The sequence below is a fragment of the Tuber melanosporum genome, assembly GCF_000151645.1.
Source record: "Tuber melanosporum whole genome shotgun sequence assembly, scaffold_112, strain Mel28".
NCBI lineage: Eukaryota > Fungi > Ascomycota > Pezizomycetes > Pezizales > Tuberaceae > Tuber > Tuber melanosporum.
In genome coordinates this window covers 64513-85521 of record NW_003298769.1, presented here as the reverse complement: position 1 = coordinate 85521, position 21009 = coordinate 64513, and the positions used below count along the sequence as shown (strand labels likewise).

General features: G+C 48.1%; 2 protein-coding genes; both read left to right on the top strand.

Moving 5' to 3' along the window:
- The first annotated feature begins 1374 nt into the window (after positions 1–1374).
- On the top strand, positions 1375–7685 carry GSTUM_00001426001 (uncharacterized protein). XM_002835638.2 has 9 exons: positions 1375–1852; positions 1994–4333; positions 4472–5066; positions 5128–5383; positions 5455–5652; positions 5725–6098; positions 6213–6780; positions 6896–7113; positions 7199–7685. Exons 2-9 carry the CDS (start codon positions 3486–3488, stop codon positions 7361–7363), a joined length of 3222 nt encoding a protein of 1073 aa, XP_002835684.1. The 5' UTR covers positions 1375–1852; positions 1994–3485; the 3' UTR covers positions 7364–7685.
- Positions 7686–16698: 9013 nt separating this feature from the next.
- On the top strand, positions 16699–19748 carry GSTUM_00001424001 (uncharacterized protein; the record flags this gene model as incomplete). XM_002835637.2 has 2 exons in its annotated part: positions 16699–18144; positions 18227–19748. The coding sequence occupies 2 exons, from the start codon at positions 16699–16701 to the stop codon at positions 18779–18781; spliced, it is 2001 nt and encodes a 666-aa protein (XP_002835683.1). The 3' UTR covers positions 18782–19748.
- Positions 19749–21009: the final 1261 nt, after the last annotated feature.

Here is a 21009-nt window from a genome sequence, read left to right as displayed (position 1 = left end):
TAAGGGGTGGTGCAAGTTAGCCCCATGGGGGCCTCATACTATAACTGTATAACTCTAAACTCGCAAGTGAAGTCCCCCGGTGTAGGGAAAGACTTCGACTATACCAACTTGCCGGAGAGCAGAACCCCTCAATGGATTAATCATTCGAGTGATAACATATGATCTACAACCCCACCAAACCACCACATGGGGTCTTCCAGCCACAAAATTTGGGAACGTGGTAAGCTCATGCACGGTGCTCTGATAGCATATCTCCCACGGAAAGCTCCAATTTTGCCCCCTGGCGGCAATCGGTTTCGAAGCACTTTTTAGTCCATAGGGAGGCACCAGCCAACTAACAATCGAACACCTCCGGACCCTACTCTGGTGGAATTCTTCCAACTCCACCTGCACAGCACCCCCCCCCCAATTCTACCCCTCCCTAAAAAATCAACAGACGTCTACTAGGAGGCAAATTCGCGGCAACGGAATTTAACCCCTAGTGAATAAAACATCCGACTTGATGCGGAAGTTTAATTGCGGTGATTTTTTTGGCAAGCTCAATTCATACCCGCTTTCTCGGATTGCTCAGGTTAAACCCAGGGAGGAGGGCTCACCGACGGCACAGCGGGATGGTATTCGGGTTAACTTGGCCATTGAGGAACGATGCTCGGCGTGGTTGGAATTGCCTGTCTGCATGTTCGGGCCAATGACCGGACCGATGTTTATGTTTCTGATTTCCGGTGGCTATGGGGTTTGATGGCTTCAGGGCTTGGGTTCAATTCCTTTGGTGGGAGATTGTTCCATACCGATGGCTTTTTGGTAATGCTCGGCGTGCTCTTGCAGGGTATCGAGGCGTGCTCGTAGAGGTAAGCGTTGGTATAAGATGTCTGGTTCGTGGTCATCATACGATACAGCGCTGTCTTCAATAAAATAAAAAAGAGTTATCGTACAGTATTTAGGCCCTGTTTGGCACGCCACCATATAAAAAATGCCATCTTTCCCCAAAACCTAGTTCTTGCTAAAACTCGTGCCCCTTTGGTCTAAGAGGATATCATATAATATTATTATTATTATATAAAAATCAATACCCAGAGAGCAGCTGCCATCGTGCCCATTATGATCAAAACAGAGACCCGATAGGGCGCCTGTATATCGAGCCATAACTATAGCCAGAAAAGTGCATGTTAAAATTAAAATATCCCACCTGCAACAGAAATACCATATGATAAGAGTCAGAAAAATGGCATTGTTCCGGCGCACCAAACAGGGCTTTATATGTTTTCTTTATGCTAACCCTAACCCTTAGCTTCTTCTCACGGGAAATCCGGGGAAACACCCGTTAGTCTAATTTGGAGCCCCGGAACCCGCGTTGTGGCCAGTCAACGACTACCATAGCTTCCGGTCGAGCTCCCTCGAAAGCCACGACCCCTCTTCTCTGAAATCTCAGAGAACTGCTCCGTGAGGAAATCAATCTCCTATCATACTCTACGAGTAAAGAACCTCGGAATATACTTATTAAATAAACTATACCCGATCGAGCTCCAAGCGCGACGACCAAGATGTGATCGACTACATGCCCCCCATCGCCTTGATGACTTCCGGCGCCAAATTCATTCCTGGCATCCCGAAACTCGATACAGTACGGGCTATTGACGGGCAGTGCCAATCAACCGTGTCAGAGCCGACTCCTACGAGTTCTGCATGGAGTTTTATCATAGCTAGGGGGGGGGTGCCCAGGGTGGGTGTGTGATAAGGACAAGGCGGGGAGAGACTCCTACCTTATGGAGACTGAAAATTTGCCCGTTGGTAAGGCTACCGACCCGTTGCTACTGAGGAGGCTTATATGATATATCATATGATATCACACAAAGTTTGTTAGCTCTCCGTCCACAGTTGGGCAGGGGGTAAGGCTATCCTTCGGTATTTTTTCGACGAGGGCACGAGTGTTAATTTTTTAATAGGCCCCAAGACAAAAACTTCCACCGCCAGAAGAAGACTGACCTTTGTTCAGCCTACGAGCCCCGAACTTGCCCTGCTCTACAGGTAGGCTTATGTGATACCCCCATCTCATCCGGAAAGTGAAACACCCCCCAGGTGCAAAACTTCAGACCAAATGACGGCTACAACCCCCCCACGCCGATCCAACAATCGGCAAAAGGATCAGCTACAGGGGTGTTATCCCCCACGGGCTGGGCACCCGGAACATGGACGCTCACGCCGTCCTGAAGACTTTCTGAAATACCGGTAGCAATCCTACCGGGCTAAGGTTGTTCCACGCCATATTTGCCAGCGCTGTTATGCCCGATAACGAGCTCACCTTCGATATGTGGAAGGCCCAATAAGGAGGGTGACTTTGGCGAGACCATCTCTCTTGCCAGGGTTAACGAGGGACGAAGGGCTGTTTTGAGTATGATAATGGACGAGTAAACTTGGTGCTAGTACTAACATAAGTAAGCTTTAAGCGGATGCGAGAAGGCTCTCAGAGTAGTCTAAGCATGCAAAATTCCCAATTGCTACTGGGCGTGTAACCTGTCTGAATGTAATGCCACGATTCTTCTGAGGTCTTGTGTACCACTATTTGCGGATAGTGCTGGTGAAAATTTCTACACAACATTGTACCCACGTTTCCTGCTGAAACTCTATCTAAGTTTCGCACATTACGGAAACCTACCCGCCATCGTAAAATGGACTTTGATATATAAACAAATCAACGTAGTCCAATTTCGACAGGCCCTCATATCTCATACCACCAATCCAGTAAGAAAGCACGGTAACAAAACACAAGTACTAGTACAATTAGGAGGAACAAAATGAAACTTCACATGTCTCAACAATAGACTATCTGACTGCTCAAATCCACAATCTCCTTGACAATCTTCAGAATAACCATACCCCGAACCGGAAGTCTCTAAAACACTAGGCATTAGATGTAGCCCTATAAAGATACCGTCCCCTATAAAGCCACCGGAGTTAAGGTATCATACCTGAACCATTTCAGGGCCCTGCACCGCTAGTGGATGACAAATCCCCTAGCTGTGACTTAGTGCTGAGTATTACGCGCGGGTAGCGAAGACACTTTACCCTCATCCCGTCTGCTGGGCTGCAGGCTGGTTGCGTCGGTGGGAGGGCTATCGCATCTCGATGCACGAGCGAAGCGATACATAAGTAGGAAGCAAAAGTTCTAACACAACTTTCGCCTCAACATCCTTTTTTTTCTTTTCTTCTTCGTTTCTATCCATTTATCCATTCACCACCTCCGCCCTTCTCCTCTTCGCCTCCACTACCACGACAACTCTTCTACCCTCTCCTACGGTGCCTGCTTGTCGTCTCGATAACCTTCCACCCCACTATACGCTTCCTTTCCACCGGCGAAATCTTCGGGATTAAAGATAAACCATCTAATTTCGCCACATTTCCAACGTTTCCATTCTCCTTCCTTCGTGTACGAATCGAATTGCATTCAATACCGTTTTTTTTTCTTCTCTTTTTCTTCTTTTTGCAAGATGGCGTACGGCCGGAACTTACCTTGGAAGACGGCGCTGAGAATTTCAGAAAGGAGGGTACAGGTGCGCACGAGTGGATTACTACAGTTACCCAGGGCGAGATGTCATTTCTCTTCCTCCCCTGGGAATTTGACGCGGATTCGCACCGGATGGTCTTCGACTTCATTGGCTTTGGGACGAACTAGCTCTTTCCCTTCCACTACTACTACTACCGTCACCACCACGGACACAGCGCAGGCATTGAGGTTCGGGTATCATCGGAGACTATCTGTTTCTGCTCTACGGCTAAAGGGGAAGCCGCCGCCGAAGAACAATGGGAATACGGAGATTGAGGAGGTTGAGGAGGGGACCAAGAGGAAGGAGAAGAAGGATGAGCACAACAATGTCAAAGTGGATAATGGCAATGCGAGGTCCGGAGATAGTGCTCCCTTGTTGGGTGAGATACCGAAGGGTGAATCGGGTGGCACTAGTGGGCGTGGAAATGGAGGCAACGATAGTGGCTCCTCCGGCAGTGGCGGTGGACGGAGAAGAGGAGCCTCTGATAGAGCTCTTTCGAAACCTACAGTTCCGGATATCTACCCTCAAGTCATGGCTCTGCCTATTGCGAAACGGCCTCTATTTCCGGGGTTCTACAAGGCTGTAACTATTAGGGACCCGGCCGTTGCTGCAGCTATTCAGGAAATGATGAAGAGGGGACAGCCCTATATTGGGGCTTTCTTGTTCAAGGATGAGAATGTGGATCGGGACACGATTCAGAGCACAGACGAGGTCCACGAAGTTGGTGTTTTTGCCCAGATCACTAGTGCTTTCCCAATCCACGGCGAAGATGGCAGTTTAACAGCTGTCTTGTACCCCCATCGACGAATTAAGATCTCGAACCTTATACCTCAGGATAAATCCGAACCCAAGATCGAAGGGCCCAAGCCAATCGAGGAGATTGAGGACGAGAGCAATGAACAAGAGGACAAGGGGGATGTGGTCGCAAGCTTCGAAGAGGAGGTTGAGAAGAAACAACTAGCCCCAAATCCATACGCTACCTCATTCCTAAAGAAGCATAATGTTAGTATTGTTGATGTTGAGAATCTGGTCGAAGAGAGCTACGACAAAAAGAGCCCGGTAATCAGGGCTGTCACATCCGAGATTGTTAATGTTTTCAAGGAAGTTGCAAACCTTAACCCCCTCTTTAGGGATCAGATTTCCACCTTTTCAATGTCACAGTCCTCCGGTAACGTCATTGACGAGCCTGCAAAACTAGCAGATTTCGCTGCGGCAGTATCCGCCGGCGAGGTCAAGGAATTGCAAGAGGTTTTGGAAACCCTAGGCGTAGAGGAGAGGCTGCAGAAGTCACTTGTGGTTCTCAAGAAGGAGCTCATGAACGCACAGCTCCAGAGCAAGATCTCTAAGGATGTGGAGGCTAAGATCCAGAAACGGCAAAGAGAATACTGGCTCGTGGAGCAGATGAAAGGCATCCGGCGAGAACTTGGCATTGAGAGTGATGGGAAGGATAGGCTTATTGAGAAATTCAAGGAAAAGGCGGAAATGCTGGCTATGCCAGAGGCCGTTAAAAAAGTGTTCGAAGAGGTGCCGATCACTCGCTACTCTAATCCGTTTGAGCATGCATCCCTGACATTTGCCCGTTTAGGAACTTAATAAGTTAGCTCATCTCGAGACTGCGGCATCCGAATTCAACGTTACTAGAAACTACTTGGATTGGCTTACACAGATCCCCTGGGGCCAGAGATCTAACGAGAACTACAACATCAAGCATGCGATGACTGTACTAGATGAAGACCATTACGGGCTTGAAGACGTTAAAGACAGAATCTTGGAGTTCATTGCGGTTGGGAAATTAAGAGGCAGCGTTGAGGGGAAGATTATCTGCTTTGTTGGACCACCAGGTATCTCTATCCACGGCAACAAAATATTCACCTTCCCCCGTGCCTTGCTAGGGCTAACAACGTGAGAATAGGTGTTGGTAAAACATCAATCGGGAAATCCATCGCCAGAGCCTTGAATCGGCAATTCTACCGATTCAGCGTTGGTGGTCTCACTGATGTCGCCGAGATCAAAGGCCATCGTCGAACATATATTGGCGCCTTGCCGGGTCGCATTATCCAAGCTTTGAAGAAGTGTGAAACCGAGAACCCCTTAATTCTCATTGATGAAGGTAGACGAAACACCCCAAGCGCATTTATACGGAGTCATCCAGAGCTTCCTTATTAATTTACTTTGTGCGCAGTGGACAAGATTGGCCATGGGCATCATCAAGGAGATCCAGCATCCGCATTGCTGGAGCTTCTAGACCCGGAGCAAAACTCCTCTTTCCTAGATCATTACATGGATGTTCCGGTCGATCTTTCGAAGGTACTGTTTGTCTGCACAGCGAACATGACGGATACAATTCCCAGGCCGTTGTTAGATCGAATGGAGATGATTGAGTTATCGGGCTATGTAGCTGATGAAAAAATGGCAATTGCGGACAAGTACCTAGCGCCCCAAGCTAGGGAAACGAGTGGGTTGAAGAACGTCGATGTGGTGTTGCAGAAGGATGCGATTGAAGAATTGATAAAATCGTACTGCCGAGAGAGTGGGGTGCGCAATCTAAAAAAACAGGTAGGCAGGTGATTTCGCTACAAAGCGCAGATGATTTCCACGTGCAATGTTCAACACTGCTTCTCGCCAAAAAGAATTTAAAAAAAAGCTAAACAAACTAACGAATGAGAACAGATTGAGAAAGTTTTCAGGAAATCTGCCCTGAAGATCGTGCGAGATCTGGGAGAAGCAGCCCTGCCGGAAGAGAAAGCAATGACGCAAGAGAGCAAAGCAGTTTTGGGGGAACCCGAGAAGAGAACAGGGCAAGTTAGCAAAGAGGAAGAGGGAAAGGCCGCGGACGTGGAAAAGGAAACTTGCGAACAGCCACAAGCGCCGTTAGCAGTTCCAGAATGGGTACACGTCACAATTGATAGAAATAATCTAAAGGATTATGTTGGACCTCCGGTCTTTATTTCTGACAGGCTGTACGACATCACACCTCCAGGTGTTGTCATGGGACTTGCGTGGACGCAAATGGGTGGTGCAGCTCTCTACGTTGAATCCATATTGGAAACAGCTTTGACACCCTCTTCTCGCCCAGCCTTGGAGAGAACTGGTAATCTGAAGGACGTGATGAAGGAATCAACGTTAGTGGCCTATGCATTTGCAAAGAGCATGATGTCCCAGAAGTTCCCACAGAATCATTTCTTCGACAAGGCTAGAGTCCATCTCCACTGCCCAGAGGGAGCTGTGCCGAAAGATGGTGAGTTTCCAAAAATCCGTGAATGCGTTTTTCGTCGTTTATTTTTCTCCCTTACCCGGGGTAGACCGATGTCTTTCCCATTTTAACCGAAGTTGACGATGACTGGTTGATGCAGGGCCCTCCGCTGGAATAACAATGGCTACATCTTTAATGTCCCTAGCCCTAGATCACAAGATTGATCCTACGATTGCGATGACCGGGGAACTTACCGTGACTGGTAAGGTACTGCGAATAGGTGGACTTCGCGAGAAGGCTGTGGCGGCGCGCAGATCCGGGGCGAAGACGATTATATTTCCGGTGGATAACACGTCGGACTGGCTAGAGCTCCCTGAGGTAAGAATCGCCTATTACCTACCTAGCCTTGCTACTAGCTTTTGCGGCTGAGTGGTGAATGAGGGGCTAACAAAAATACGTGTAGAACATCAAGGAAGGTTTAGAAGGTCTGTCCGCCAGTTGGTACGGTGATGTGTTTGATATCGTCTTCAAAGACCTTGACAAAGAAAGAGCCGGAAATCTATGGCAGGAACAACTGAAGGGTGAAAACCCAGACACGGAGGCCAGCGATGAGCACGACAATGATTAGATCGGCGCTGACTTATCGCTCTCCACTGTATAACGGAGCGAGGTTTTTAGTATGTGCGAGTATTGGGGGGGGGGGGTTGCAGTTATATTTTGACTTTTGCTTTTTAGAGCTTGTACATTTTCCTCTTGACTTCCTTTCCACAGTAACTGCTCTTGCGGGGTCGGCGAAAAGTAAACTGCGGGACGGGGGAAACAAAAAGCAATCCATCAAAAGGGCCATATTACAATGTCAGGATAGAAGGGGGTTCCTTTCCAGCATACAGAAGGCATTTGCAGATTCATGGTAGATAGCATTCATAGCATTTTTAACTCCTCTCATATTTTTTTCTTTTTCCCTTTTTTTCCCTGAATAAGGTTCTCGGATAGGTTGTCTTGAATGAGTGAGTGAAGTGTAGGGTACTCGAGTACAGTGCTACGGTAGTACTGTACAGTACATAGGGTACTTTACTCGAGTACGGGTATGATACCCTACGAGTACTGTACTCGTAAAAGTACAACGCAGCATAGCGGTAATGGGTATGCAAGGCTAGGCGATGGTGTCTGACATTATCCTCCTTTTTGCATTGCACCCACAGAAAGTTCCCGGTATGAGCAGCACGGCACCACATACACCCCCAAACGGGTTGATCCGGTACCAACAAATACTGGTATGCATACCACTACGAGATCCTTTCTCCAGCTCCGCCATCCCTCAATTGACACCATGGCAACGCCTCGGGTACGAGTACCCTACTCGTATTGTACCCCATTTTCCCAGAAGGGAGCCCAATGATTGCCGTGCTCGGATTGGCCACCAACTTATACCACCCACCTAACGCGAGCCTTGGCCGCATAGTGAGGTTTTGAGAAGTCCATATACATGCTGTGCCCCAATCCTGCGACATCCATTCCGGTCAGGAAGACAAGAGGCCGCCGTGCGGGGAATCTAAGATGGATGGGGGGGGGATTGCGGTGGTGGCATTTTGGCATTCGTTGGTTCGTTGTTTGTTGAAATGCCTTGCTATGAGACGGCGGCCTTGGTTTTGTCGAATGTCCGGGTCGGTTGGTTGATTGGTTTGGCATCTTGGGTGCGGTGGATTTGTCCCCTTCCCCTCCCTTCCCTTCCCTTCCCTTCCTACTCGTAGTCGTTTTTGGTAAAATCTGATTTGTATGATCTTCTATGATATATAATATTATAATAATAATATTATTATTATTATATAAAAGTTACATTGCTTTGTAGCATCCCGTAGAGCTCCGTATAAAGCTAGGGTGGCCGTTAGTTATTATATCAACGCTCACACGATTCAATCGCGAAAGCCCATCATACTTTTGATTAATTGATCCCGTAGTGTTTCGGGGGTGGGGGGAGAGTGACTTGAGCCAAATTGTCAATGGACACATGCCGAAACGGGAGCTGTCGCCGAAAACGGTTTCTTGGACCGCTGAGTGGGCAGGCAGGGCTGAAAGGAAAAGGAACCGTACGGGTATATCATACGAGGCTGGCGCCAAAAATGGTTGAGCAGTTGCATGTACTTGTAATAACATATCATACCTGTAAGGCTTTTTTTTTTCCAACTGAAAACGGCCCATATTTACAGAGCACTGGTTGATGTGTATAGTATCATAGTAAATAGTTTTTGCGTGTGGGGAGAGTGGTGATGCTTGGCGCTGGATTCTATCATACCGATACTTCAACTTTAGGATATTAAATAGCATGCCATACTGGCTGGTATGATAATTGTTTTTGGATGAAAACATGTGAGAACTTTGAAGTTACCGTCTCGAAACAAACAATTGTCATAAACGGGTCCACTCATCCGCTCCTCATCCCTTCCCAGAGAGATAGATACTTCCCAGTTGTCGAGTAAACCGATATTGGTACATCATCTCATCCCCTACCCCACCTCCCCCGCCCCATCCATCCATCCATCCATCAAGTTACCCTCTCCCTCCCTTCCCCACCCTAGCAGATCCGCGCCAAGAAAGGCACCGTGTGCCATCCTGTTGGTATCGTACAGTACTCGTACATCGCCCCCGCGTTGCGATGAGTTGTACGGTTTTGCGGTAAAATTAGTCGATGGGGGAGGGGAGGAGAGGAGAACACGTCGGGTTGTTCGCTGGCCGTGTTGCGGTGGGTGGGGGCTGTGTGTGGAGGGCTAGGTGGTGGTACGAAGCAGGACAGCAACGGTAACGGCGTTGTCATCTGGATCATGTCGTTACTTTTCCCTCGGTCGTCGCCGGAGGAGGAGGAGGTATTGTAAATCTAAATGTTCCTTTGTGATGGCGGTGGGGACGTTGGGATTTACAGTACGGTACTTGTGAGAGCGGGGGGGGGGGAAGAAGAGGATGGAAGGAGAAGACAAGGCAAGCAGATATAATGGCCCTCGTTTTGGATGGGTTACTGGTGACAAAAATTGGCAGCGTAAGCCTACTGCAAACCAAAAAGTAGCCGACTTCAAGTGCACCCCTCAAAGAATAACTGAAAACACTATCATACGAGTACGAGTAGAGCAGGCTTCAGAACCATGCCAACTTTCCTCATACACAAAACGGATCAACTCTAGCAAGGAAAGATTGGTCCAATCGAGGCTGAAAACAGATGGTTGGTTGCCAAAAAAAAACCACCATTTCCCATATCTAATAAAAAAGTGTCAAGCCCCAATCTCACTTCTCGCTCCTTACTTGGGTCGATGAACATTTCAGAAGCGAGAACCTAAGGAAATTCTCTTAGATGGAATAGAGGCGCCCCAATGCCGACGCCATCATACCTTGGGTTGTATGATAAAACGCACTTTTATCATCATACAAGTATCGTACGTTACCGGTTCCCTGCTTCGCACAATGCCCCCCCCCCTCCCCCCCTAAGTACGAGTACTCGAGTATGGGTTGTTTCGAGTGAAATTGCTTAGTCAGATGTCTCACATTCTCACCAACACTTTTTTTCGAATCCTAACCGTATCATAACCGTAGGGACCTGTTGGGAATTAATTAATAATATAGATATCATACGTATGTAGGGTAGGGTCTGGCCTTGTTGGGGAAGGTAATAATTCACCCCTTCTTGTTCGAGTTCTTTTGGCGGTACGTACGAGTACTCTACAGTGGGCACAGTTGGGAGTACTAGTACATATGATACCAGCACGGTATGATACCGATGCGGGTTTAATAGCGGGAGAAGTCAACACCGTCATTGCGGCTGCTGGGTTGGGTATTTGGCATGCTGTGTGTGCTTGTGGGTAAATGTAAAAATGAAATGAATGAGTGGTACAAGTATCGTAGTACCGGTAATTTTCTCGGGCTGCGTGCTCTACAGTACAAGCGCTACGAGTATCCTACGGTACGTAGACTCTCACCGTCCCAAGGGAAGGGAAAAACACACTCCAACACCGTGCTACAGCCTTATCCCAGCCTCACATCCCCCATCCGCCTTAAACACCAACCTCGATAACCTGCACCTTCCGCCGATCCCCCACCACCAACCAACCCCCCCCTCCCCCTTCCTTCCCCTGCCAGCCCCCTCCTTCTTTCCTTCCTTCCTTTCTTCCTTCCTTCCCTCCTTCCGGATCATCATCCGGAGCTAAAGCAGAATTCGTAGATCAAACCCATCTATCTAGCAGAACCAAGATACTCTCCCCGTCCTTCCTTCCTGTTGCCCTACTGTACTCGAGCATCTCGAGTATCGTACATCAAGTGTTGAAGTGCCCTTAAAATGAAGCGCTATTGCATAGTACAGTACTGTAGTAGTCTACCACGGAGATTTGGACCATTTACTTGGTATCCGGGGGGGGGGGGGGAAGTGGTATCATATGATAATGCAATAGCAACCCTTTTTAAAAACGCTTCGACACCCACACCCGAGACAGACCGCGCTCGTTAACGTCCACCCACCCCATGTTAATTGCTCGTTACCCTACCCTACCCTACCTACCTACCGTACCCTTTACCCCTCCCCGATCGCATGTTCCGTTTCGCACGCCCTGTTTTCGCTTACGATAGGCTGGCGATAAGGACCTGCGGTAGCCGCTTTAAACTCGATCTCAGTAAATTTTGAAGGAAAGAAAAAACAGGGAGAAATTTTGTTTTTGCTTTTTCTTCTTCTTTTCTTTCTTTCATTTTTTTCACTTTGTTTGAGAAGAAAAGAAGAAGAAGAAAAAAGGCTTTGAGATGCGGTAATAGGTGAGGAGAGGTGGGTATCCTACTATCATACATATGTCCGGCGGCAGGAGGGGGGCCTTAAGTTACCGGTAATCTGCCGATACCAAGTGCTCGGGGGGGGGGAGACGCCGGTTAAAGAACGGGGAAAAACATATTGATTGTTTCGATAGAGATACCGGTATGATATTTTTATGGGTGTGAATGGGGTTCCAACGGCGAGCAGGTGACTTGGAACATGATTCATGATTCATGATTCATAGGTGAGTGATGATGGATGAGCGGGAGGGCGGGGGGGCACAGTTGCTGATACCTTATGATCATGTCATCTGTAAGGCTAGGGCGTTGTTGGTTCCTTGCGTTACTCGAGTATGATACTCGAGTACAGTGCACCCCCCAGCGCTATAGTACCGCTATTTTGTGACTCTCGCCGTATTGTGTCGTCAGCAGTGCTTACTAGAATCCCTTTATTGTACTCCATTACTGTGTACCCGTACCCTACCGTACATTTCCATCATCGTCATCATCATCATCATCATCCTCTGAGCTGTTTGTGGTTGCTGTATCTGGACGGGCAGGTAGGCTATGCCACTTACTTAGCGCGTCTACGTCGCCGCCATGCGGACAATCGCCTCCTCCCCCTTTCTTTTTCTCTCTACCTTCGATGGGGGAGGACAATTGACTTGTGTCTGCCTGTATTGACCAACTCATGAATTTCATTGTTCACCGCTGTTTCTTTTTCCCCCCTTGGCGATGGTGGTGGTAGTTTTGATTGGCGCTGGGCATGCCAGCGAAGGGTGAGGATTGGTCTGTTATGGCATGCATGGCATGGTGGGGTGATGAAAAAAGAAAAGAGAAAAAGAAAAAGAAAAGAAAAGGGAAAAAAGGGAAAAAGAACAATTTCGACCCGTTGGTGCATGCACTTTCGTCTTTTCTGGAAGGATATTTTTTGAGGAGAAAAAAAAGGAAAAGAAAAACATCATTAATTTGCTCCCACACCATAAAGTGGTGGAGGGATTGGTTGATTGGTTGATTGATTGATGGACTGGAACGACTGGGTTGCAAACACCGCAGCACCGCAGGCAGCAGGCTGAAAACGATGGGGCATGGCAGTCAGGCAGCACCTCGCTACCAGAGTGTGGGTGTACAGTACCTGCTCGCGCGCCCCCCATGCTTGTAGGGGAAAGGAATAAACATTTACACTGAGGATGATGATGCTGATGATGGGGGAGGGTTTTGTTATGATGGATGTCGGTTGATGGAGGAAAACGGTAATTTAATTTGGTGGGCGAGCGAGGCAGAATCCTGTCGGAGGAGGAGAAGGAGTGGTGGTATCACGGATGGATGGAGGTTGGGGAAGGGGTAACCGCACAGTAGTACTCGTACCTTGAAGAGAAGATGTGCAGTTTCTCTCATGGACTACCGGTACACCTACAGTAACGCACCTGGCACATATGATAGTCTAACCCGCACCTACCCCACCAGCTTTTACAGCCAAGCGGACGACGGGATAAGATGAAAAAATATTGCAAGGGAAAACAACAAGATTGAACCTGAAAACCCGGAATGGGAATTGAAAGGTTTCGCCATTTCACCGGTTCCAGCCACTCATTCCTCTCCCCTCCATAAGCTACCATAAACCCTACTGTAGTCACAAAGGAAGGCCGAAAAGATATGATACCCACAAAAAGAGAGAGAGAGAGAGAGAGAGGCCTGCATCACGACTCTACTCTTATTCACCCGCTTTGGGGATTGACCGTTACATTGTGTTTTTAAAGCCGACCACTGGTGATCCTGTCTGACCCATTCTATTCTACTCGAGTATTCCCACCCTCCTCCTCTCCTCCCCTCCACCAATTCTATCTACCGCTTCCTTCTAGGGGCACCAACCACCCCCCCAGAAACCAGACAATACGGCAATATCGGTACTTTCCCCCAGCCCACCTCATCCTTCTCACTCGCCCGCCCATTTCACACTCCCACCCTATCCCACGCCATATTCGAACACCTACGTATACCTCTACTGGAGGTGACCGTCTGGTTCGGTAGGGATACTGGCTGTGCCAGCTCACTTTGCAGGGGAAAAACACGGTAATTGGATGCTTCAACCTGGCGATGGGGAAGGGTGCGTAACGCGGGCTTTATTTTAGCTGGCTTTTTCTTTTTCCTTTTCCTTCTTTTCCCATCACCACTTGAGTAAGGATGGGGCATGTACGAGTAGGTTACTCGAGTACAAGTGTGCTCCTTTTTTTTTTTTTTTTTTTGTGCACACGTTTTTTGCTTTTCCGCTCCTCTTCCCACTTGCAGGAACAAGGCCGCCGGCGGACGCTGCGAATTCCTTGTCACGGAGTGAAGTACTCGAGTAGATATCTGCTAGAAGAGTTTTTCCACCTTCGTCCCATTCTCCCGTAGACGTAGCAGAAGGGCTACAAAGAGCAAGTTTCAGAGAATGGAACAAATCTCTCGTGGGATTGGTGAAGGGAGCGGATTGTGGGAAGGGAAAAGAATGTGAAGCGCTGGGCATTTGGATGATAGATGTTGAAAAACGCATATCCTCGAGGGTTTGGTCAGTACGAGTACTTGTACTTTGCTACCGTACCCGCCATCACACAAATTTACAATGGTATATGGACTCAAAAAAGAAATTGGCCTATATTATTATTATTATTATTATTATTTTCATTTTTCCCTTTCCAACCTGCTTTTTTTCTTTCCCCTCCTCGTCACCCACATTCACTGCGCAATAACCTAACCTTTTACTTCTTCTTCTCTTCCCCCTTCTTTCCTTGTACTGTACTGTATTTCATAGATAACTCTCACACACTTTCACTCTCGTTTTTTCCATATTTCAATTTGAACCTTTTTCCTTGTGCTCTCTCTCTCTCTGCTTACTACTTACTTTTTTACCACGGTAGCTGCTACCACCACTGTACCACTTACCGGTACTACTACTACTACATCCTTTTCCCTCTGAGTTAGCGCCCTTTCCATCCAACTTTCCTTCCCTCTGGTCCTTCGTTTCGTCTTGTTTATTTGGTTTTTTTCATTTCATTTTTTTCATTTTTTTCATTTTATTTTTTCCTCTTTTCACCTTTTCCTCGCTGTTTTACTGATTCGAGTCTTTTCCCCTGCCTATTCCCTTTCTAACACTTTTCTCTTCCTATCTATCTATTCCCCATTTTACCGGATTGTCATTTCCATCTCCTTCCATATATATTGTTTCGACTGTTCGCAAGGCCCACTGACACTTCTGCTCCCACGCTTGCTGCTGCTGCTGCTGCTGCTGTCATCCATTCACAGCACCGCTGTGTGTGCCGCTGTGTGTGCTGGGTTTGCATTGGCTGATTTGAGGCTCTTTCTCCATTGTCGCGATTGCTTTTCGTTCACTCCGCTCCGCTCTCTTCTGATCTATCTCACTCTTGATTGATGATGCCAGCCGTTTCCCTGCCTCGCTCCTGCCTTGGTTAGTCTAACCAACGCGCTGTATCTTTTCCACTCTACGACAACAACTAAACTACTACTGCTACTGTTCACTACTGCCGCACAACTACCACCACTGCTACTACAGTACTGAATTCTCCTCCATCCTACTACTCTTCCCCTTTCCCATCAGACCAAGCAAAGAAGGGAGATAAAAAAGAAAAAAAAAGAAAAAAGGACCCCCTCCATTGCGGATATCACATACATTCCACATATGCCCGTTTGTCCTCTGCTCCGTCCAGACACTCTCCGTCTTCATCTTCTCCTCTCTAGTTCTTGTGAGGCGAGACAGGGAGACCGATTGTGATTTCTCCATACCCTTCGAACTGAACTGACGGGCACAACCAACTTTATAGTCCCTCCGCCCACTCTCCCGAGCGTAGAGAGAGTGTACCAAAAAAGTATGGCTCTTCCCCTTCCCGATGCTCACAATTCCAATCCCGTTCCTGCAAGCTTCCCTAACGGATTCCGTAAAACCGTGCTCCTGCTTCTGCTGATGCTGCTGCTACTCTGCTGCTGGTGCTGTCGCTCCTTTGCTGGCTGCCCCCGCCGATGCTCTTACTGCTACTACTACTCTTGGATAGACTACTGGATGCTGAACGCTATCCTGCAGCCATGCTAACAATTACTCCTACTCCACCGTTTTTCATGTTTTATTTTGTTATTTTATTATCATTATTATTCATTTTACACGTCACACTTTTATTTACGCGCGCACACAGACATCTTCCTTTTTTTCCCCCCCCCCCCACACAGTCACGTCCTGTCCTCATATTTGTCTGACCCGGGGCATCGGCGGCGCTTGCACCTCTGTTTCCGCCCTGGCGAACATCCCTTCAAGGAATCTGCAGGGGTATCTGTGGCGCGCTACCTTTCTTTCCCCATCCTTCATCAGTTTTTCGTCTGAAACGCACCGGACCTACAGTACCGATAATCCGTCACTCTCGCAATAACCTTCCCATCCGTACATCGAATCCGTGTCATCCATTACCCACTCACCTATTCACCTTTTCGGGGAACCCTTGATCCTCCTTCTCCGCATCGGCCGCAAAAAAAGGGCGACTGGATTGGGGTTGACAAAGAATAATAAAAAATAAAAAAAGGAGGACAAAGCACAGTGGAGGAAAAACTTGCAGGAACAGCATCGCCCGGAAGGAAGCAGTTAGTAGCAGCATCAGTAGCGGCAGCAGCACAGTCACGGATATACCACAATTATAGGGGAATAAGGTTAGCTGATCAATTGCATCTTTTATGACTCGTCTAGAAAGGATTTCCCCCGGTTACAGTTAGATGAACCTCCGCTGCATGGGCATGGCTCTATCTACTCCTCCTGACAGGCCGACCGATAGGGTTTGGTCCAAATGGCGAAAGAGGCTGCTGAGTTGGTCTTTCCGTGACCGTGGGAATACTTCAGGCAAGAGGCCAACAACACCAAAAAACAACGGGAACTCCACGAGTAATGGAAATGTTATTGACCCACCCAGGCCACCAACTATTGCCAGGCAGCAGTCTGAGATGAGACCTCGCCTGAAACCTGCAGAGCTCTCGCCCACGGAACGTAGGGGCATGTTAAATGGACCAAACTTTGGATCACATTCTCTAGGGAGTCTGCAAATTGCCCCGGTCCAACCCGTAGCTGCCCCAGAGGAAGCCCCGGTGAGGGAGGGGGAGGAAAGGGGGGAGGGGGAAGAACAGCGGGACCCTTTCCGGAGTGATGGCCACATGTTCGCACCACGGCCTGAACTATCGATTCTGCCTCCGGCGCCGCCGGCTCCCACGGACTCTGTCGGTGGGTTATCCGCGACGGATGACGATGTGGACGGTGATGTGGTGAGGTCACCTGTTGATGATGAGCTGGATTGGAAATGGATCCTTAACCTGAGCATGCACTTCCGCGATCAATCGGACCGGGAAAAGTTTTTCGTGACTTATGCTGAGACGCCGACTCTCCGACGTAGGCTTACAGTATCTTGCGATTACCGGGACGCGGAGGAGGGTACGTTAGAGAGGGAATTGGCGACGCTGAAATACCAACGGGACAAGAGCGCGAGAATATATGACGCTATCAGGGACTCGTTGAGCGATATCCAATTCTACGATACTATCACAAACCTCAAGCTACAAACGAGTGATGGGAGACTCCATGTCCATGTCACTGAGGACCTGCATGAAATCATCCCATACCCGCCCGTCGTTGCCATCGCGCACCTGAGATGCCCCAAGTACAGGGAATCCGAGCTGGAATTCGACTCGCATCTCTCCGGGTTTGTCTACAAAGTCAAAGTCAATGGGGATGTGTTTATCAAGAAGGAAATCCCGGGGCCCGATACGGTTGATGAGTTTCTGTACGAGATCAATGCGCTATATGCGCTGGCTGACTCCGAAAATGTCATCCGTTTTGGTGGGTGTGTGGTGGATGAGGATCGAAAAAAGGTCAAGGGGCTCCTCATTAGTTTCGCTTCCAAGGGAGCTCTCATCGACATTATATACCATGAGCGTGGAAGGCTTTCTTGGGAGACTCGAGAGAAGTGGGCGAAGCAGATTGTCTCTGGCCTTTCGGAGGTACACGAAGCCGGCTATGTTCAGGGGGATTTCACGTTGTCCAATATCGTAATTGATGAAAACGGTGATGCGAAAATCATTGACATCAACCGCCGGGGGTGTCCGGTTGGCTGGGAACCCCCAGAAGTTACTGCCATGATTGATGGACTCCAGAGGATTGGGATGTACATTGGAGTCAAATCTGACATTTTCCAACTTGGCATGGTGCTTTGGGGAATCGCGCACGAAATGGATGAGCCAGAGGCTGTTAAAAGGCCATTAGGCATGGGTGAAGCCCCCGGTGATGTGCCGGACTACTTTAGAGACATCGTTGAAGCCTGCCTATCCGAGCGGCCTCAGGGCCGTCCGTCCGCTAAAGATTTGATTTCATTATTCCCTGAGCGTGACCAACCTTCTCGCCGCTATATCGGCGAGATGCCACATTATGAGGGAGGAAGCGGTTCTTTTGCAGCCCTGGGTGGGGGGGGCTATTTTCCAAACGGCTACCCAATGGGACTCGGACGGCCTTATGATGAGGCGCCTCGGGAGGATGGCGGACAAAGCATGTCAGGGGTGGGCGGAAATGGCGGTGTCGATGGAACGAACGGACCGCTCCTCAATGGAAAGGTCAGACCCGTCAAACTCCCCCTAACTAGCGCGTTTTCGAAGCCCCACATCTGACGGAGTGATTGTGTATGAAACGAAACAGCTATCACGAAATTCCAATAGCACCTACACCCCATTCCTTCCGCAAGAACTCAGTAACCACATGACAGGCAGCCGTCGTCCAATAGTGGACGAAGACACCCAATCCAACGCCAGCAATAGCAATCGCCCAATATCCCGCGACTCATTCGAAGACGCACCGCAAGTAATCGAGGCAGCACCCAGTGAAGCCAGCGGGGAGGAATCGTACGTACCAAACAACATCGAATCCGTAATCGGCCTATCACCCGCAAGCCTACCCCCACCACCACCGCCGCCGCCGTTTGTGAGACCACCACTGGAGCGGTACTCGACGGCGAACGACTACTTTGGGGATGAGTTGGGCTGGCCGAGTTACATGCCTGCTCCTCAACCCCGGCGGCTGCCGAGTCCACCTTCTTGGGGAAGTGGAGGTGCGAGGGGGATGCCCACGAATGAGGACTATGTAGGTCGAGATCCCCAGGGGGTGGAGTCACCAGGGAATTCACCTACGTCGCCGACGTCCCCGCCGCCGTTGTCATTGCCTATACCTACTACGGGGCCCGGGCTTGCGGTTTGAATTGAGCGTTTGGCTTCTTTCATTGTTAAAATAATATTTTCCGAATTTGATACCCTGGGGAGAATGTGATTAGGATGGCGACGCTGTATAGATGTCTGAGATAAATTATTGGGGATCACGGTTGGACATTCGGTTTCTCATTTTATCGTGCTTTTTTGTTCTGATTTATTGTTGGGTTGGGGTCTTATTATCTGGTCATTTTGCCTCATTTGGATGTTTTTCTGTTTTTCTCCGGTTTTTTTTTTTTTTACCGTTTTACACCCTGATTTCGTGTTTTCTCACCGCTGGGATAGTTTGATAAGGATACATGGCATTTGTTTTCCCGTTTTTCCCCCATTTCGCGCCTCTTGTTTTTTGCCGTTTGCTGTTTTTACCATCTTTCGCAACGTATTCATTTCATTTCCTTATACCCCCACCCCCCCCCCTTCGTATGAATCTCAATTTCAATTTTTCAACGTTTTTTATTATTGTTGATCTATCATAACTAGGTTATTCAATCTTTCCTTCCTTTCATTCTTGCTTTCCGCATCATCATGAAAAAAGTTTGCTCCATCGTTGCTTAACTTTACCTGACAACTTACTAGTTTCATTTGTTCTTCAAATTTATTTTGTCATGTCGCGTGTACGCCGTGGTTAGTATCACGGTGCCATCTGTAGGTGGCGTAATATTGCTTATCGTTCTCTCCTTTTCGTTTGCTTTCTGTTTGGATATTTTATGGGCAGCAAGTGTAGGAATTGCGGTGGGGGTGTGTGAATTTGCATAAAGCTGGTAATGAGTATATGACAGAACATTTCTTTTGTCTTTTCTTTCTTTCTTCCCTTCTTTATCTACTTATTTAGTCTAGGTTGTGCAGGAGGAGTATAGTAGGGGGAGAAGAATGAGGAGGAGAGGAGGAGAAAAAAAGGTCCTGCGGTATGATAGAAATTGGACCTTTTTTTTGGGGAGGAAATTGTGAAATATTTTGTGCGAGTGATTTTTGTGATTCATTGACAGAACAGAACATGGGGGAGAAGTGATGAAAATGCGCAGTGCAGTGCACTAGCGAGCCATCGCATACCATACATACATACAATGAATGCGTAATGTGCACCAAGTGCGCACCAACAAGTACAGTACAGTGCTGTACATTGCTGCACATACGGTATCATACATTCGCCGTGAACGCGACAACTATTGAGTTACCATTTGAAACCTCACTCCCACCCTCCCCGAAGGACAATAGCAACGGCACGGCACGGCATAATGCAGTATGATACTGCACCGTACGCCCGAGCTCCTCACACAAAAAACTTGCCACCTGGTACCTTGCCATCTCGACAACAATAACACAGTGAGCATCGTATGATACTTGTACAATATTTACAATACCAACTACAAACCTATGAAATATTAAACTGTGAAAAAGCGTTCCATTCCAACCAGGGTTCATGGTTCCATGCGAGGAACAGATTCCCGAGTTCTATCATATATATTCCGACCCGGCTTCAAGCCTCATTTATATATATATATATATTATATATATCGTTTCAAACAATTTGAATTTCACAAGTCTGATATCGTATCATAGTTCTTGAAAACCTCCGGAACCTAAATAAAAAGTATGATGTATAAAAAAAAGATCTCGATCAAGACGTGAATTTCGGGACGACAGGAATGGTACTATATTTCCTCCAGCATATATAACCCCTGCACCCCCTTTTGTTTTAAAGAAAAAGCAACAAAAAAACGGAGGAAGCATCGCGACGAAGCAACAGCCTTACTTAGCATGATGTATAATAAAATAATATAGCACAAGGTTCAGAAAGGATCCTTCGCACTTGTAATGCCGAACAACCGAGAAGCGGAAGGGGTGAGTAAGTGAGTATCGTAGGAGAAGGGAGCAAGCAAAGGTGGGGGATGGCGTCGGGACGGATGAAGACAAGGGACATAAGTGATTCGCAGAATTGTCGTAAGTATCATTGGTATGGAAGAACCATCGCTGTATGATATTATCATATTATCATACCCAACCAATCCGGTCGGAACCCGGTGCCCTCATCAACGTCGGTGTATGATACCTTACGACCCGGGCGGCAGTGCCGGTTCGAGAAAGATGCTATGATATCACGTCTTTGGACCAGTCAGGCGATTAAGGAGGTGGGTAGTCTCGAGGGAGAGGGTATCGCTATGTGCCCCTTGTCGGTAATGGCGATTACGGAGCTGCGTCTTGCGCCTCTACTGCTATCCT